Source organism: Monodelphis domestica, chromosome 7 (genome assembly GCF_027887165.1).
Source record: "Monodelphis domestica isolate mMonDom1 chromosome 7, mMonDom1.pri, whole genome shotgun sequence".
Lineage (NCBI taxonomy): Eukaryota > Metazoa > Chordata > Mammalia > Didelphimorphia > Didelphidae > Monodelphis > Monodelphis domestica.
In genome coordinates, this window is record NC_077233.1 from 127,042,327 (window position 1) to 127,058,756 (window position 16,430).

The window sequence follows — 16,430 nt, forward strand, 5'->3', positions numbered from 1 at the left end:
GGTTCTTATAAAAAATTTTATTGGAAAAAAAGCTACTCAATGTATAGACATCTTTTTCAGTAATTCAGTTTTACTTATATGAATTTTACATATGAATTTCATTTGTTCATGCTATTTCTATCCTCAGTTAACCTAAATAATTGGTAGGTGGCAATAGGCCTCAAAAACTACCTGAAGCAGTGTTCTTTGTGAGCAAGGACTTAAAGTTTTGATATTTTTTTTATCTTAAAATGTGAAATAGTTGGTTTTCTCTGTTTTTTCAGCCACACAATCTTTTTTTAAAAATACTTATACCAAATGATATAAAGATAATCTAGTTTGGGGCCATATATGACTCTCCACATATAAACACTTCAGCACAGCCCATCTCTTAGAGACAGCCATACATGGGATCTTCAGAAAGTTCTAATACAATTTTTATAGAGGTAATAAAGAAATAGGACATAGTGAGTGTTGGACTTGGGGGTCAGAAAAACCTGGATTCAAATGATGTCTCTGACACTTAATAAATGTGTGACCCACAACCTTTTTTCAAGACACTTAACATCTATGTGCCTTAAGTAATTCCTAGAACTTACCTACTATATCTCCTAAATAATAGCTGGATTTCTATATGATAAGAATGAGTTGGGGGCAACTAGGTGAATCAGTGGATTGAGAACCAAACCTAGAGACAAGAGGTCCTGGGTTCAAATGTGGCCTCAGACACTTACTGACTGTGTTAACCTGGGCAAGTCACTTAACCCTCATTACCTAGCCCTTACCACTCTAATACCTTTCAGCCAATGTACTATATTTATTCTAAGACTGAAGGCAAGGGTTTAAAAAATAACAGTAATAAAATAACAGTTCCCATCTGGGGTTCCTCAGGAAGTCATAATCATAGCTCTTTCACCTATAAAATTTAGCATAATATTGTTCTTTATTAGTATCTTCCAGCCTACTTCCTTTCTCTTGTTCAGAACTGCTTTATATAGGAAATCTTTTGAGACTTGAAGGATTGTGAATATATTCTCTTCTCTCTTTATCTGTTTGCAGCATTAGATACTTTTGATACTTTTCTTCTCTTAGATACTTTCTCTTCTTTGGGCTTTATAGACACACCACAGATAGAAGTGCAACTGCGGCTCTTTCATAGGCCCTCTTCTTTTTTCTTACTCTCGGGGGAGAAGAGGGTAGAGAGAGAGGGAGAGAATTTCTCTCTTTTTGGTGAACCAAAGCTGCTCTTCTGCACCCCACCCTCAATTATGCTTTTAGCACCAATATTCTCAGAATAAATATTCTGCAAATAGGGCAGTGGAATAACAGGTGGCGAATATAAGGTTTCAGAAAATAACCATGGTTTGTACATCTGAAATGCCATTTTGTGTGTGTGTGTGTGTGTGTGTGTGTGTGTGTGTGTGTGATTAAGACCAAGACAGGAAAAAAGAGAGCCTATTGATCAATGAGCATTTAAGTGTCTACCATGTACTAAGTACCAGATCAAAAGAGAAAAATGATAGTTCTTATGTTCAAGAAGCTTATATTGGGGAGGCAGCATGTATATGTGTGTATATACATATACACAATTTATAGAAATTGAATACAAGTTAGTTTGGGGAAAGAAGACATTAGCAACTGGTGTCAAGAAAGGTTTGCTGTCGATTATAGCTGAGTTGATCTTCCATAGAAGATTTATAGAAAGATGAAGACAAGAATCACAGAGAAAAAAAGTATAACTGTTGCATTATCTGTAGTACTGTGTTCCACACTTTGTGAAAAGTCATATTTACATAATTTACGTATCATTCTCTAAAGTTCCCGTTTCTTAACCTCAGTCTTTTGTTTCTAGCTATACTCTTTCTCCCCCAAAAGTGAGAAAATGCCCAGCTCAGATAAGGAATGTTTTAAGTCCTGTTATTATTAAAGAACTTCTGTGGCACATAGAAAATATAAACATGTGGACATTTAAAGGAAGTATTAAAACGAAGTATTTGCACTGTGGTACAGTGAAAAGAAGGTTATTATCTAGGATTACTTGGAGTCAAAGAACTTGGATTTGAAACCTAATTCTGTCACATATATCTGGTATTGTAAGGTCACCTAACTTTTGGGTCAAGAAAACATGAGTTCAAATTCTACCTTAGACATTGTGTGATTCTGAGCAAACCATTTAACCTCTTTTGCTCATATTTTAAATGAAGAGATTAATTTCTAAGCTTTCTTCCAGATCTGAATCTATTCTATAGGAATTTTTAGTAGTAGAATCAGCATCTTTTACTTTCCTTTCTAAACAAATAGTAAGGAAACGTAAGGAAATGGAGGAAAAAAAATACATGTGCCAAGCAATTGAAGTTAAATGACTTGCCCAGGTTCATACAGCTAGAATCCATTTCAGGTCAGATTTGAACCCAAGACTTCCCATCTCTTAAATTCTATCCAAATTTAAGTAGTTTTATCAAGAAAAAGGTATAAGGGTTTGCAATTACCTCCTTTAAAATTAAAAAAAAAATACTTTGAAACTGAGTGAAATGTTTTCATTTTTGGCAATTAGTTGCAACAAAAAGCAGTCTTGATTTTCCTTTTAAGACAGTAAATCATTACTTTATCTGAAGCTTTAGAATTTAGGCTTTGAAAAATAATTCCATAGCCATTTCAGTCAATCAACAACCAAGCATTTGATGTTAGTCATACAGATTATAAAGAATGAAACCACGGAGCTTAAATCTCTTGTCTCAATGGAGACAAGTATATAGTTGAGTATTTAGAGAATAGATACAAAGAAGTTAAATATTGGATAATTTGTGTGATAATATGTGACCAACATCAATTAAAGCTGGAAGAATGGTGGTTTTTTTTTTTTGTCAGAAATAGAGAAATTTGGAATAAGTCTTGATTGGGGATAAAGATGAGTTCTGTCTTTGGCGTGTTGAATTTAAAATGTTTCTGAGATATAGTTTGATAAATCCAGATACATGACTAGAGATGCAGAGGTACTTCAAGCTTAGGGGAGAGACTGACATTGGATAGATAGATATATGAGTCTTTGGAATTAAGTTAATAATTAAACCCATGGGAGCTGATAAAGAGAGAGAAGAGAACCTAGGATAGAGCATTAGAAAATTCCCTGATTTATGGGGTATGATTGGGATGAAGACCCAGCAAATGAGACATAGAATGAGGAGTCAGACAGATAGGAAAAGACTAGGAAAGATTAGTGTCATGAAAATCTTGAGAGGAGAGTGTATACAGAAGAAGGGATCAACAGGATAAACAGTGTCAAATGCTGGAGAATGAAGATCTCTAAGAGTGAGGATATAAAGCAAGGCCACTTGGTTTAAGAGATCATTGGTAAGGGAAAGAACAGTTTTAGTTAAAAGATGAAGTTTTGGAACCCAACTATTACAAGTTGAGGAGAAGAAAAGGAGTGTCTTTTCTCTAGAGTTTGAGAAAAGGGGCAAAGATATAGGAAAACATTGATGATAGTGTGCTTTTTTCTGCTTGGTGATTTACTAATCAGAGGTAGAGCAACAGTAGGAGATTGTTAGCCTATGGTAATAGTAGGTGACAGACTTATAATGAAGCTCATAGTCTCCAAAGAATGTTGTTCCTGGGCACCTGCCACTCCTACCTCCTCTTCCCATGTAGCTTGGGAGTGGGGTAGAGTTAGAATGTCGCCTACAATTTGGGCTTGGGTTGGCCTGGATTGTTCTTGTACCATTGCTGCTCTTTTGATATGGCTGTAGTTAATAAAATTGCTCATTTGAAGATGGTATTTGAAGATGGTCCCGGCCCTTCTCTTTAATAAAATCAGTGGTCTTTTTTCAACATTCATTCTCCTTTGCTTATGTAACATTCAGCCACTAACTCCTTTTTTAAAAGCTTGATTTTCAAATAGCATCTGCTATATGATGGTATCTCTAATTTCTTTGCTTGTAGTCTTTCCTTTAAATCCTTTCTTATTTATAACTCATAACCTATAATTAGATACTTCCATAAAAGAGCAAAATAAATAAGTGATACAGAAATTACCACCACCGTTCCCCAATCCATTCTCTCAGATTTCCACAGCATTACTGAAAAAGAGAATATCTGTAGCTTGGGCAGCAACGCTCCTAGAACTACTTTAAAGCTAGAATGCTTCCCTGTAGTTTACTGCTTATGTCATCTGTTGATCTGGTAAAGTCTTGGAGTTACATGTTGTGCTGCAAGCTACTGGTGTTTTCTATGTTATTATCTCTTCTATGCTTCCATTTGCTAGTTATTTGCAGATATTCTGCTGAATTTTAGCTGTTATGTTGCCTCCTCCCTACAAAGTTAGGGCCTCAATTCTATTTGATTCATAGTTTTAGTTATTTTCAGTTATTCTAAGGATTGGACCTTCAACTATACCTAGCAAAAGTTCTTAGACTAAAGCTAAATCTGTCCCTTTTAAATTCCTTTGCTTCTACAGTTGGCGTTCCCTCTCCCCATGCTGCTTCTTCTGTTTGACTTTTATTGTACTTACTGCTTTCAAGTCTCAGTGTAGACTAGTGGTAGAACAGAAGAAGATTACCGACTTCGGAAACACCGGACCTGAATTGAAATCTGTGCTCTGTCACTTAATGCTTGTGTGACCTTGGACAGGTCATTTAACCAATCTGAGCTTTAGTTTCTTTATTTCTAAAATGAGGGGATTGGACTAGATGATTTCTAAGGTCTCTTACAATTATAAGTCTGTGGTCCTATGATTGATCCAGTGTCTCTGATTGCTAGCCCATGCAAAATAACCCAGGATATTGGTTCATTTTGCAAGATTAAATGAGCAAGGTGAATTTGGCAACTATTGTTTTGGTATCATACTCACCAAACTTTATTCTTCCTACACTGTTAAATTTGAACTCAATACAGATAGAACAAGTCATTATAATTGACTACAAAAATAAAAGTATGGGCTTAATGCTTTTCCCAGTCAATTAATAACTTATTATTCTGGGAGTGTGAATATTGTATATCAAAATAATGTGTATTTAATCTAAAAATCATGCTATAAATGAAGATCATTATTAATAATGAATTCACCTCCAATTGCATCACTCAAACATTCAATTGCATCACTAAGGGACAAAAAAATAAAACAATTAATTTTATATATTTAAATATATATAGTTATAACACATAAAAAAGCAGGAGGTAGAAGGTTATTTTGATTAGCTAAAAAATTTTATCTTTCACAATGGGCTACATAAATTAGGTTTAGAAGTGCTTAGTTATATCTAGACTTTTTAGTAGGTTTAAAATGTCAAGTTTGATATGTTTTTAAATGCAGGTTTCAGATTAGATACCTTACCTTAGGGTTTTGCAACGTTGGTCTTACAGAGGCTACATTTCGTTCATTAGGTGAGCAGCTTTTAGATGTATACTTGGAGCATGGTCCATTGACAATAACATTGTCAATATTCAAGCCAACTAGCTTTTTTCTAGCCTTTCCTTATTCTCTTTTTTTAGTGACTATTGGTTTGCTGTTCTTTAATCTAGTTGAATTCTAGTAGAGATAAATGTATGGAGTTACAAAAAATACTGAATTAATTTTTGAATGATAAAATCATTAGCTTACCTGAGTCATGGGATTCAGACTGCTGAATACTTCATTTTCATTAAAGTACTCACAATATTAAAATGGAATTATAAAGTGTTAGAGAAATCAGCCTTAATTAAGCAATCACTGTTCAAGAATGAAGTTTAATCATTTCCTACTAGGACGTATTCTTTACATAGGATATATAGATATTTTTTCAGTTTTGAATATGAATATGAGCAAAAGGTCATTTGATTTGTATCTTTAAAAAGAAAAGCAAATTGTGTGTAATGGAGATTTTAATTTCTTGTTTTCTAGTCTTTTTCAATTGTATGATTTATATAGAAGTGCTTGTTTTAGTTGGCATTTGTTAGTGTTAGAATTTTTAAAATGTTATCATTCACAGTATATGTGCTTTGAGACCTTTTTATTGATGAAATTACTAGTATGAAGTTCCTCTACAATTTTTTTACTAGTAAAGCACTATGGATGTGAGTAAAAGAAGTTGTTCAAGATGGGCAGATCTTGTTTTAGTGAAGTTGAAATTGATTTTATAGACAAACTGGCTTCTATTTGAAGAAACTCTAGAAATGATATAGAGTATGTCATCCAAGTAGAATGGATTATTTAAAGAATAAGCAAAATTAGGATTTTCTTTGGGAGATTTTCTAATATTCTTTGGTTTGCCATTTAGAAATACTGTGTTTTTCTTCAGATTGCCGTTGACAATAGCACCTGCTTAATTCAAAGTGAAATGGCATATAGGCACAAAGTCAAGAAGTCCTTTAGTCTAACTTCAAAACAACATAAATTTAACATTTTTTTCTGGAATAGATTTTAAAAATTGGTCTTCCTGGTTCATTAAAGGAACCGTCAATAAATAAGATTTATCTTAGAATCAGATTAGAGCTCCTGTATATCCATTAGAAATGTAATAAGAAGACTTTTATGATAAGGTAGCAAAGAAAATCAGTTTATTTTTTCACATTTGGCTCTTATTTTGACAAATCAGACAGATAATTTTATTTATAATTTTATATTTTACATATTCCATACAGTTTGGTTAATCTGCTTAAAATTTGTTTACTTGTGAATTTTTCTGTTTTAGTGCTAGTAAATTATAGCATGTCATTTATTTCTATTTATACATACACATTGAGAAACATTATAGACTTGAAAAATATTTGAGTTGAAAAGATATCTTATTTAATTTTGGAAAGTTGAAGAAAATTTAAGTTTATATTGAGGTTATCCTAATTTAAACCTTAAAGTTTAAATATATTTGAAAATTAGAAGGATAGGATTTGTTCTGTTATATTTTGACAGAATTGAGGGAGATTAGAAACTCTAAAATAGGGAAGTGGAGAATCCTACCCTGTAGTTATATTTTAACTGAACTCCTTTGTAGCAGTTAACCTGGAGGGTTTTTATTTTTAATATATAGTTGTGTGGTGAGGAAAAAGTGAGGAAGTTTTATTAACCTAAAAGGTGTCCTCTTGTGAACTAACTTAATTTCTTTTTGCCAGGCACTTGAGAGAAAAGACAACAATAGCAGTTACATCCAGAGGTTATTATGGATTAGAGGATGAGAAAGGAGCAGCATGTACATCAACAAGGCGTCGCTCTACACCTCGAAGTTTGGCAGGCTTGACAAGTGGAGTTTTTGAGTCTATAATGGTTCAAGTTTTGAGACAGGAAGAACAGCTAAGAGCAAAAGAAGAGAAAAGGTAAACAGAAAAATTCTTAGGTCAATATGTGTTCACATTTTTAGTCAATTCTCTTTTTAAAGAAGATACATGCTTCTGTAGTATACCCACACACCCACACCCACCAAATTTCTGAGCCAAAATCATACCCAAATTTATTTTCACTGTAGTGTATATTTGAAATTATACACCACAAAGGAAGTTTATATAGAGATAGAACATTTGAAATTTCCAAATCATTTTATTCAAAACTGAAAATAAGCATAGACTAACTGAATTTCAGAATGTTTATCAAGCTTTCTAGTGATTTCTGAAAGGAATACACTTAAAATGGAACAATTTTGCACAATTTTTAGAACTTTAATGTAGAATTTTAGAGCTATGGGGACTGTAGAAATCACATGGTCTGTATAGATAAGGAAACAAAAAGCCTGAAAAGGTTAAGTGAAAACCAAGATCACTAGTCATTTCAGTGAAACCAAAAGATGGATTTCCTTGATTTCAAGCTATTTAAAGAACGCTTGTTGATGGTACAGGGAGCTGCTTATGCTTTTTAAAAAATGGTTTATAAATTTTTATCTTGTTCATATAGCTGTGAATCAGATTTGCCTTGTTTTTTAAAGAATTTATAGTTTAGGGGGCAGCTGGGCAGCTTAGTGGATTGAGAGCCAGGCCTAGAGATGGGAGGTCCTGTGTTCAAATTTGGCCTCAGACACTTCCCAGTTGTGTGACCCTGGGCTGATCACTTAACCCCCTTTGCCTAGCCCTCAGTGCTCTTCTGCCTTGGAACCAATATACCATATTGATTCTAAGACAGAAGGTAAGGGTTTAAATTAAAAAAAAAAAAAAGAATTTCAGTTCAAACTTGTGACTCTTTTTATTGTTAAGTATTTATTTTTTCTTCTGAAATGCACAGGGAGAATGGTTCCCTGAGCCAATTTTTTTTTCGAATTTCCAAACAATTTCAGTTTAATAAAAAGAATGTTTTCTGATGTATAGAAAACATGTTTGAAACATTTTGAAATTTATCATGTCAATGATTTTGATAATATTTTTATATTTCATCATTACTAACAAATGTTCAAATATAGGAATCAAAGAAAGCAATATAAGGTTTTATCATTAAAGAATAAATTAGCATTTATAAGAAAACTATGGTTGATTTCAATAATTTAGTTGTTTGGTTTTTTTAAGACATTTACTTTCTGTCTTAGAATTGATACTAAGTATTGGTTCAAAGGCAGAAAAGCATTAAGGGCTAGGTATTTGGAGGTAAGTGATTTGCCCAGGTCACACAGCTATGAAGTATCTGAGGTGAGATTTGAACTTGAGACTTCCCATCTACAGGTCTGGCTTTCTATCCATTTAGTCACCTAGCTGCCCCTCAGTAATTAAGTTTTCAGTGCTGTAGGATAACATTGCTACATGAAGAATCATGCTTTTTCTTTCTTTTTGTGGATATTATTTGCAATAGAATAGATACTGTGTCATATTTAAGGGAAATGTAATTTTCATAAATATAAATGAAAAATTTTCATTTATCAGTAAAAATGAAATGGTATCATTTGAATAAAATTTCACATAACTTGACAATAAGGCAACATTTAGCATTTTGGTAATTTTACTGCAAATTTATGGTATTAAAACATTTGGAGTCAGGATTTAAGCTATGTCTCTGATACATAATAGCTATGCAACTCTGTGCAAATCACTTAACCTTTAAAGAGCCAGGCTTTACTCTTAAGATAATGAGTTGCAAAACTGTTGCTAATCTGCATTGTCAGAGGTAGTTTTCTTACTCTCTGGTATAATCACAGATCTGTACCACCTAACCTCACTATCCTCCTAACAACTATCAAAACCAGAAGATATATCACTATGCTTTCTAAAAATTTTATATAGATGAAAATTTTCTGAACCTAGTTATATATTGTAATTTTATTAGTGAAGGATTGCTTTATTAGTGAAGATTACTTTGCAAAGTGAATAATATTCCCTAATTTGTTTTCGAACCCTAGGTTCATATAGTTAAGGGAAAGGAATAATAATATTTTTATAATACCTATTATCGTCAGGCACTGTGCTTAGTGCTTTAGGAATATAATCTCATTTGATTCTCATAATAAGCTGAGAGATAGTTGCTATTATAATTCCTATTTTACAGTTTAGGAAAATGAGACAGACAAGGGTTAAATTACTTGCCTAGGGTGATACAGCTAGTATCTGAGAGTACATTTGAATTTGAATCTTCCTGACACCAAGCACCCTATCCACTGTGCCACCTAGCTTTCTTTAGACTGTAAAATTGCATATTGACCATGAGGTTTTTTGTTGTTGTTGGTTTTTAACCCTTACCTTCTGTCTTGGAATCAATACTGTATAATGGTTTCAAGGAGAAGAATGGTAAGGGCTAGGCAGTGGGGGTTAAGTGACTTGGCCAGGGTCACATGACCATAAAGTTTTGATTGACTTCGAATCCATGAGAAGTGGGGTATTAAAGCTGATTTTATGTTTTGGTGTTACTTTGATACCTTATGGATCATCAAAGTAGGTCCTTCCTCCAGTGGTAAGAGCACATAAACTACCCAAACCTTCCCATTGGTTCTCTATACAGCCTATACAGCCCCCTGGAGACCTCTCTGTTATTCTGGATCTCAGTATAGCATACAGGCTATCTGTTGCTCACCACTGCACCAGAGGCCCACCTTTTTTGGTCTTCCTTCTCTCTGATAATATCCTTTTATTTGCTTCTCAGTGTATAATGATGTACTTAACTCATTGACCATCATGTTCCTCTTCATTGCCTTTTAGGTGATCCTCAGTTTTAATTTTATAAAGACAGTGGTATTCATGAACTCATATTAATATAGCATTCCCAGAAATGTTATTGTTAAACAGATTGGCCTTCGTTTTAAGGAAGCAGTCATTAGAGGCACTGAATAATTTTCCAAAGGCAATCCATTCCATACTTTTCTTCCTGTCACATTCTGGTTAACTCTAGATTAATTACAAAACACATTTTCTTTTCAAATTTTTGTTGAAAATGTAAGAATGTAATAGTATGAATGTCTGAACATAATTTAATCTTTTATAATCTAGGATCATACAGTTAGAGATACAGGATTAACATTGTGAACACTGATGAAAACAGAGGTAGGGAGACGGAAAAGGCAACTGCAGTTGTTCCTGTTTCTCCTCTGGCTTGTCTGGAGAATGAGTTTGTGGAATAGGGGATGAGACATAATGAAGTGATAGTGCTGGTCAGGTGGGCTTGGGTATGGATTTGACTTTGGACTGTAATTATATACTTGCTCTTGTTTTCCTCTAGGGTCAATCTATAAATAAAGCAGTAAGCATTTATATTTTCTTCATCTATTTTTCCCCCACAAGATTTAGCCTGTCAATTTCACTTCTGCAACATTTCTTAAGTACATACTACTACCATTCTGGTACAGAGTCTTTTGACCTCACTCCCAAATTATTTTAATCAGCTGTTGGGTCTGCCTGCCTCAAGTCTCTTTCCACTCTAATCCATCCTCCATCCAACCACTAAAATGATTTTCTGAAAGAATGGGTCTGACCATGTTGCCTACCTCAAAAAACTCTGTGGTTTCCAAAATACAAAATTCTCAATTTGGTATTCAAAGCCTTTCATAACTTAGCCCCCTCCTACCTACTCCCTAGCATGTATACTCTTTGATCCAGTGACAGTGGGTTCCTAGATATTCTAAAAATAAGAAATTCTTGTCTCTCCATTCCAGGCATTTTCTCTGGCTGGCTCCCATGCCTTGAATATTCTCTCTTCCACTCCAAATACTAACCTCTTTGGCTTTTTTAAGACTCAACTAAAATCTTTTACCTATATATAGCTTAATTTGTATGTATTGCATATATCATACGTATGTGTGTGTTCATGTAATTTTTTAATATGTTGTTTCCCCCATTACATTGCAAGCTCATTGATAGCAGGGACTGTCTTGTCTCATTTTATATGAACAGCTCTTAGCACAGTAGTACTTAACCCCCCACCCCACTTGTCTATGCTACATTCTTTTCTGCACATTAAAAAATGTTTTAGTAAGTTTTTTTTATCATGTTCCTTGACACCTGGGTCAAAGAGTATGTACAGTTCAATACCTTTTTGAGCATTGTTCCAAATTGCTTTCCAGAATGCATTAGTTGCACTAGTTCACAGTTTCCCCAACAGTATACCTTTTTCCCCCACATTCTCTCCAGCATGTTATTTTCTTTTTTTGGGTGGGGATAGGTCATCTTAGCCAATTTGGTGGGTTTGAGATGGTATGTCAGTCATTTTAACTTCCATTTATATCTTGGTGATTTAGAACATTTTTTATATGGCTATTCATAGCTTTGATTTCTTCCTATGAAAATTGCTAATTCATATTCTTTGACCATTTATCAAGTGGAGAATGGCTCTTATTCTTGTAAATTTGAATTAGTTCCCTATATAGTTTAGAAATGCGATCTATATCAACAGAACTTGTTACAATATTTTTTTTCCCTAGTTTTCTACTTTTCTTCTAATTTTAGTTGTATTTTGTTTTTCCAAGAAAATTTATGCATATTATGCATAAAAGTATGCATACCATATCCTTTGAATCTCCCTATCTCTTGTTTGGTCATGAATTCTAACTTCTTTCTAATTTTCCCAATAGTTTTCCCCAAGTAGCATGTTCTTACCCAAAATAGCCAGGATCTTTGGGTTTATTTGACATTAGGTTGCTGTGTACATTTGCTTTTGTACATCATATACCTAACCTTTTCCACTATTCAGCCAGTACCAAATTGTTTTTGATAATTGCAGCTTTGTGTGGTATAGTTTGAAATCTGGTACTGCTAGCTCTTCTCTTCCCGGTTTTTTAAATTGATCTTCTTGATATCCCTGAATTCCTCCAGATGAATTTTATTATTTTTCTAGCTCTGTAAAGTAATTCTTTAGTAGTTTGATAGGTCTAGTGTTGATTAAGTATATATAATAATATTACTGTGTAATTAATATATTATAATATTATAATATAAATTATATAATATATTAAAATAGTAAATAAATTTAGCTAGTATTTCTTTTAGTATATTGGTTCAGTCTGCCTATGAACAATTAATATTTCTCCATCTACTTAGATCTCTCTTTATTTGTGTGAAGTATATTTTGCAATTGTGTTCGTATAGTTCTTGTATATGTTTCTAGGCACTATAGAAGCAGCTAGTAGGGATGGGGAAATTAGATATTTGAGAGAATCAAGATGTTGGTATAGTCTTCTGGAAAAGTTGGGAGTGATAGAATCAAGAGTGCATGTAATGGGACTGAACTTGGCAAGAAGAGAAGGCACCTGAGTGATATGAAATAAGGAAAAGGAGAAGAAAAGAGGGGTCTTTAATAAATGGCCTTAGCTTTCTTCTGTGAGATATAGGGTCCTCAACTGAGAGAATGGAGGGAAAGTGTGCCATATGAAACTTAAGAGAAAGAATGGCAGATAGAGGAAGATAGAGTCCAGGAGGTAGTTCCTTCTCTTCCTTCCACCCCCATTCCCAAAGTTGAGTCACTTGAGAAGTTAGAAGTTAAGCTACATAGTAAATAGAATAGGGAATAGCAAATCAATCTCAATTCATCTAATTCCAAATCCATTTTTCTTTTTCCTATACCAAGCTACTTCATGAGGGTTGCTAGTGTTATTTTCTGCTAGTTTTTAAATAAGCAAAACTTACAATTCCTGAGTATTTTCCATATAGTCAAAATGGTGGCAGCATTAATTTATCAACTGGATTTCCAAAACAGGGCAGAGGTTCTCTTGTAACAGGCTACCAGGTTAATGAATAGGGACTTCAGTAAGTATTTTTAGTGTGATTAGAAATCTTGGTAGTGGTTTTAGTGAAAAATTGGGTCTCTCACATCTAATAAGGATGCCTATTGTCATATCTTGGTTGAGCCATTACTTGTCTTATCAACTTTATTTTTTAAAAAGCATTCAATTGAAATATCTTTTATTCCTTATCACATAGTGGATGCTTTAAAATGTTTATTAAATTGAATGTTGAAAATATTTTTAATATTTGGCACGACTACATTTATTAAACAAGCATTTTCATTATTTTAGTGGTAGAGTGGACATACTTAGAAAGTACCAGGGCATATTGTCTTGTGAATGGAGATATCAGTTTCTATGGTTATTAAAGATCAAAACATTAAACAGTAGTTGCTGTGGTGTTTTTTTTTATCCAAAACAGGTACTATGTAGCATTTATATTTAAATTTTTGTATTTTGTGAGATTCTTTTATTTTACTCAGAACTAGACATCTAATTCTCTAAATTTTTCTTTAGGCTAAGGGATCAAGAAAGAAAAGAAGCTGAAGAAGCTAGTCAAAAAGAAATAGAAGAATGGGAAAGAAAACTTCTGGCTCAGGCTGCTCCAACTTGCATGGAGACCATGTGGGAAATTCCAGCTATTGGGCATTTCCTTTGTTTAGCTCAACACATTCTAAATTTGCCTGAAATAGTCTTTTATGAGTTGGAACGTTGTCTTCTGATGCCTCAGTGTAATGCTTTCTTGTCAAAAATAATGACTTCTTTGTTAAGTCCTCCTCATCGCAGACCTACCTTACACAGGAGACCCACTCTGCCTTATAGAACTTGGGAGGCAGCACTGAGGCAGAAGGTACAGCAGTGGTACACTGTTGTTGGGCAGACTGAGAATCCTGATGGCTGTGCTGAGAAGCTTGGATTGTGCCCTCAGTTTTTTAAAGTCCTTGGAGAAGTTAACCCTTTAGAGGAGAAACCATTTCATGAACTCCCATTTTACCAGAAAGTTTGGTTACTGAAGGGCCTCTGTGACTTTGTGTATGAAACACAAAAAGAAGTTCAAGATGCTGTGCTGGGACAGCCTATTCATGAATGCAGGGAAGTGATCCTTGGCTATGATTACCTAGAGAATGCTTATGTACATTTCCCGCAGTTTTGTGGTGCAGATGTACGCATTTATAAACAGAGACCCTTTCAGGCACCTGAATTTCCAGTTCCACCTATTAAAATACAAAGAGTACCTCGGATTAAACTAGAGAAATTAAAGGGTGAATATTCTAGCAAAAGCAATGGAGAACATAGGTGTGGTAGCAGAGAAGAATTATCCTCTGCCTCCAAAAGAGAACAGATCAGTATGGAACCTGTTTGCTGCCCAGCTAAAATCCATTTGGATAATCACGGTATCTCCACGGAAAAGGAAATTAAAAGTAACTGTGAAATTAAAATTCACAGACCCTGTGAAAGTAAGAAAATGGGCTGCTGTAAAGAAAATTTAGAGAAACCAAGTAGTCCAGGGGAAGTTACTGGTTTTGGGGAACCTCTCAGCCCAGGTGAAGTGAGGGTTATAGAAAACAGGGAGAAATATGGTGAAGCTTCCAGAATAAAAACTGAGCCTAGTCCATTAAAAGAAAATGCCCTTAAAACTTGCCAAGTACATGTAAATGGAAGTCACAATGATAATCTAGATGTTAACTGCCATAAAGTTACAAGAGATATCATATTAGAACATTCACTACAGAATCATAAAAAACTCAAACTTAGTAAAATACGGGCAAAAAAGAAGAAAAAGAAAAAAAAGAAATTGAAAGATGTCTTAAATGAAAATTTACAGAGAAAGCGTGAAGGTCTTCATTCTCTTACATTCAAGTCTTACAAACCTGAGATCCAGAGCAAGTTATTTATCATCAAAAAGAAAGCTAAACACAAGAAGCACAAATCTGGTAAGCTGGTTCCCTATTTTGAAAAAATGTAAGAAATTGTACTTCCAAGATGGTCTTTCAGCTAGTTTAGGAAAGGTTAAATCATAAAATGAAATTAACTTTTGTATTATATATTTTTAGTGTAAACCTACCTACTAAATATTTCATATAGGGAATTATATTTGTTCTGTTACCCAGTTAAACATGCTGCTTTTCCAGCAAGATACATTTATTTTACATCAAAAATAGATTATCTCTTTAATTTTTACTACTAAAGATTTATGATTCAGATTAAGATTTTTAAAAATAATATCAAGTCAATTATTAAAGAATCTCCTTTTTCCTAGTGTCTTTGTTAATTCACTGGTAAAATTCACTGGTTAATTGATTGCTAAAAATTCATCTTAGCATGCAGAAGAAATATAAATCCCAAACCAGTTAGTTTTTACTACTTGTTCTTGTTTTATAGGGGGGGAAATGATGCATAAGGTTAAAACTATCAATTACAATGAGTTTTAGTGTACCTTTTAAAAAGTTATAGATTTAAGTTGTTCATTCCATTCCTGTTCTGTCGTTATTGGGGATAATTAAGATTTGGTTACACTTTGAAATAAATGGCTGTTTATTCATTTAACTCAATTCAGGTGCCTCATTACAGCGTGGAAGTAACCCTGAATTCATAAAAGCTTTACCAAAAAATCACAAACTCTGTCAGGTCCTCTCCATCTCATCATCAGGTTCCATACTTGCAACCTTGTTAAAACATGACAGATCTTATGCATAGCTTTAAAGAATTCATACTCCAATAAGACATTGAAACTGGACTTTAATAAAATAGAAGATATGTTCTCCATTTGCTTGCTTATTAGCCAATTATTTCAAAATATTACAAAATCTTAATTATCACTACTTAACCCAAAAAAGTAATTGAATAGATAGTGTGAAATGTATAGAAAAATCTGAAAAATTCATTTTAGCTTATAATTCTAGCATTCTATATCCATGAATTATGAAACATTTAAGTACTCGTATATGACAATTTTAGATGTTGTACATAGATAGACTTGCCCTCCATTCTCTAGTGGTTTAGATTATAAAGCATGCTTATGCAAATCTTGTACAGGTCATCAGGTGATAAAATAAAAATTTTTATTTGGGAATGGATAGTAAGGTATGTGTGTATACATATACACACACATGTGTTTTAGCAGTGCAGTTTACAGCATCACTAGGAGTACCTGTCTAAATGATCAGAATAAGTGGAAAAATCTGTTAAATTTAGCTAGTATTTGCTGAGTACATGAAAGATAGGAGAATCTAAATAGATAGAATTTGAATAATAGAGTAGAATTAGTATTCTAGGTAGAGGTTTGGGGTAAGATAGATAACAGCTTGATGTGTTCAGGAGACACAAGACAGTTTTACTAGAGCTAATTTAAGTTTTCTGAAA

General features: G+C 33.6%; 1 protein-coding gene across 2 annotated transcripts in view; it reads left to right on the plus strand.

Annotated features, from left to right (window-relative positions):
- The window catches only part of KIAA2026 (KIAA2026 ortholog), a 66,136-nt gene that overhangs the window by 13,553 nt on the left and 36,153 nt on the right, over nt 1-16,430 (plus strand). The window contains exons 2-3 of one of the 2 annotated variants that reach the window (XM_003341694.4): nt 7,063-7,263; nt 13,584-15,001. In XM_003341694.4, coding sequence (XP_003341742.1) covers nt 7,063-7,263; nt 13,584-15,001 — 1,619 coding nt within the window. The remainder of the gene's footprint in view (nt 1-7,062; nt 7,264-13,583; nt 15,002-16,430) is intronic. The other variant, XM_056805436.1, reaches the window with a different exon arrangement.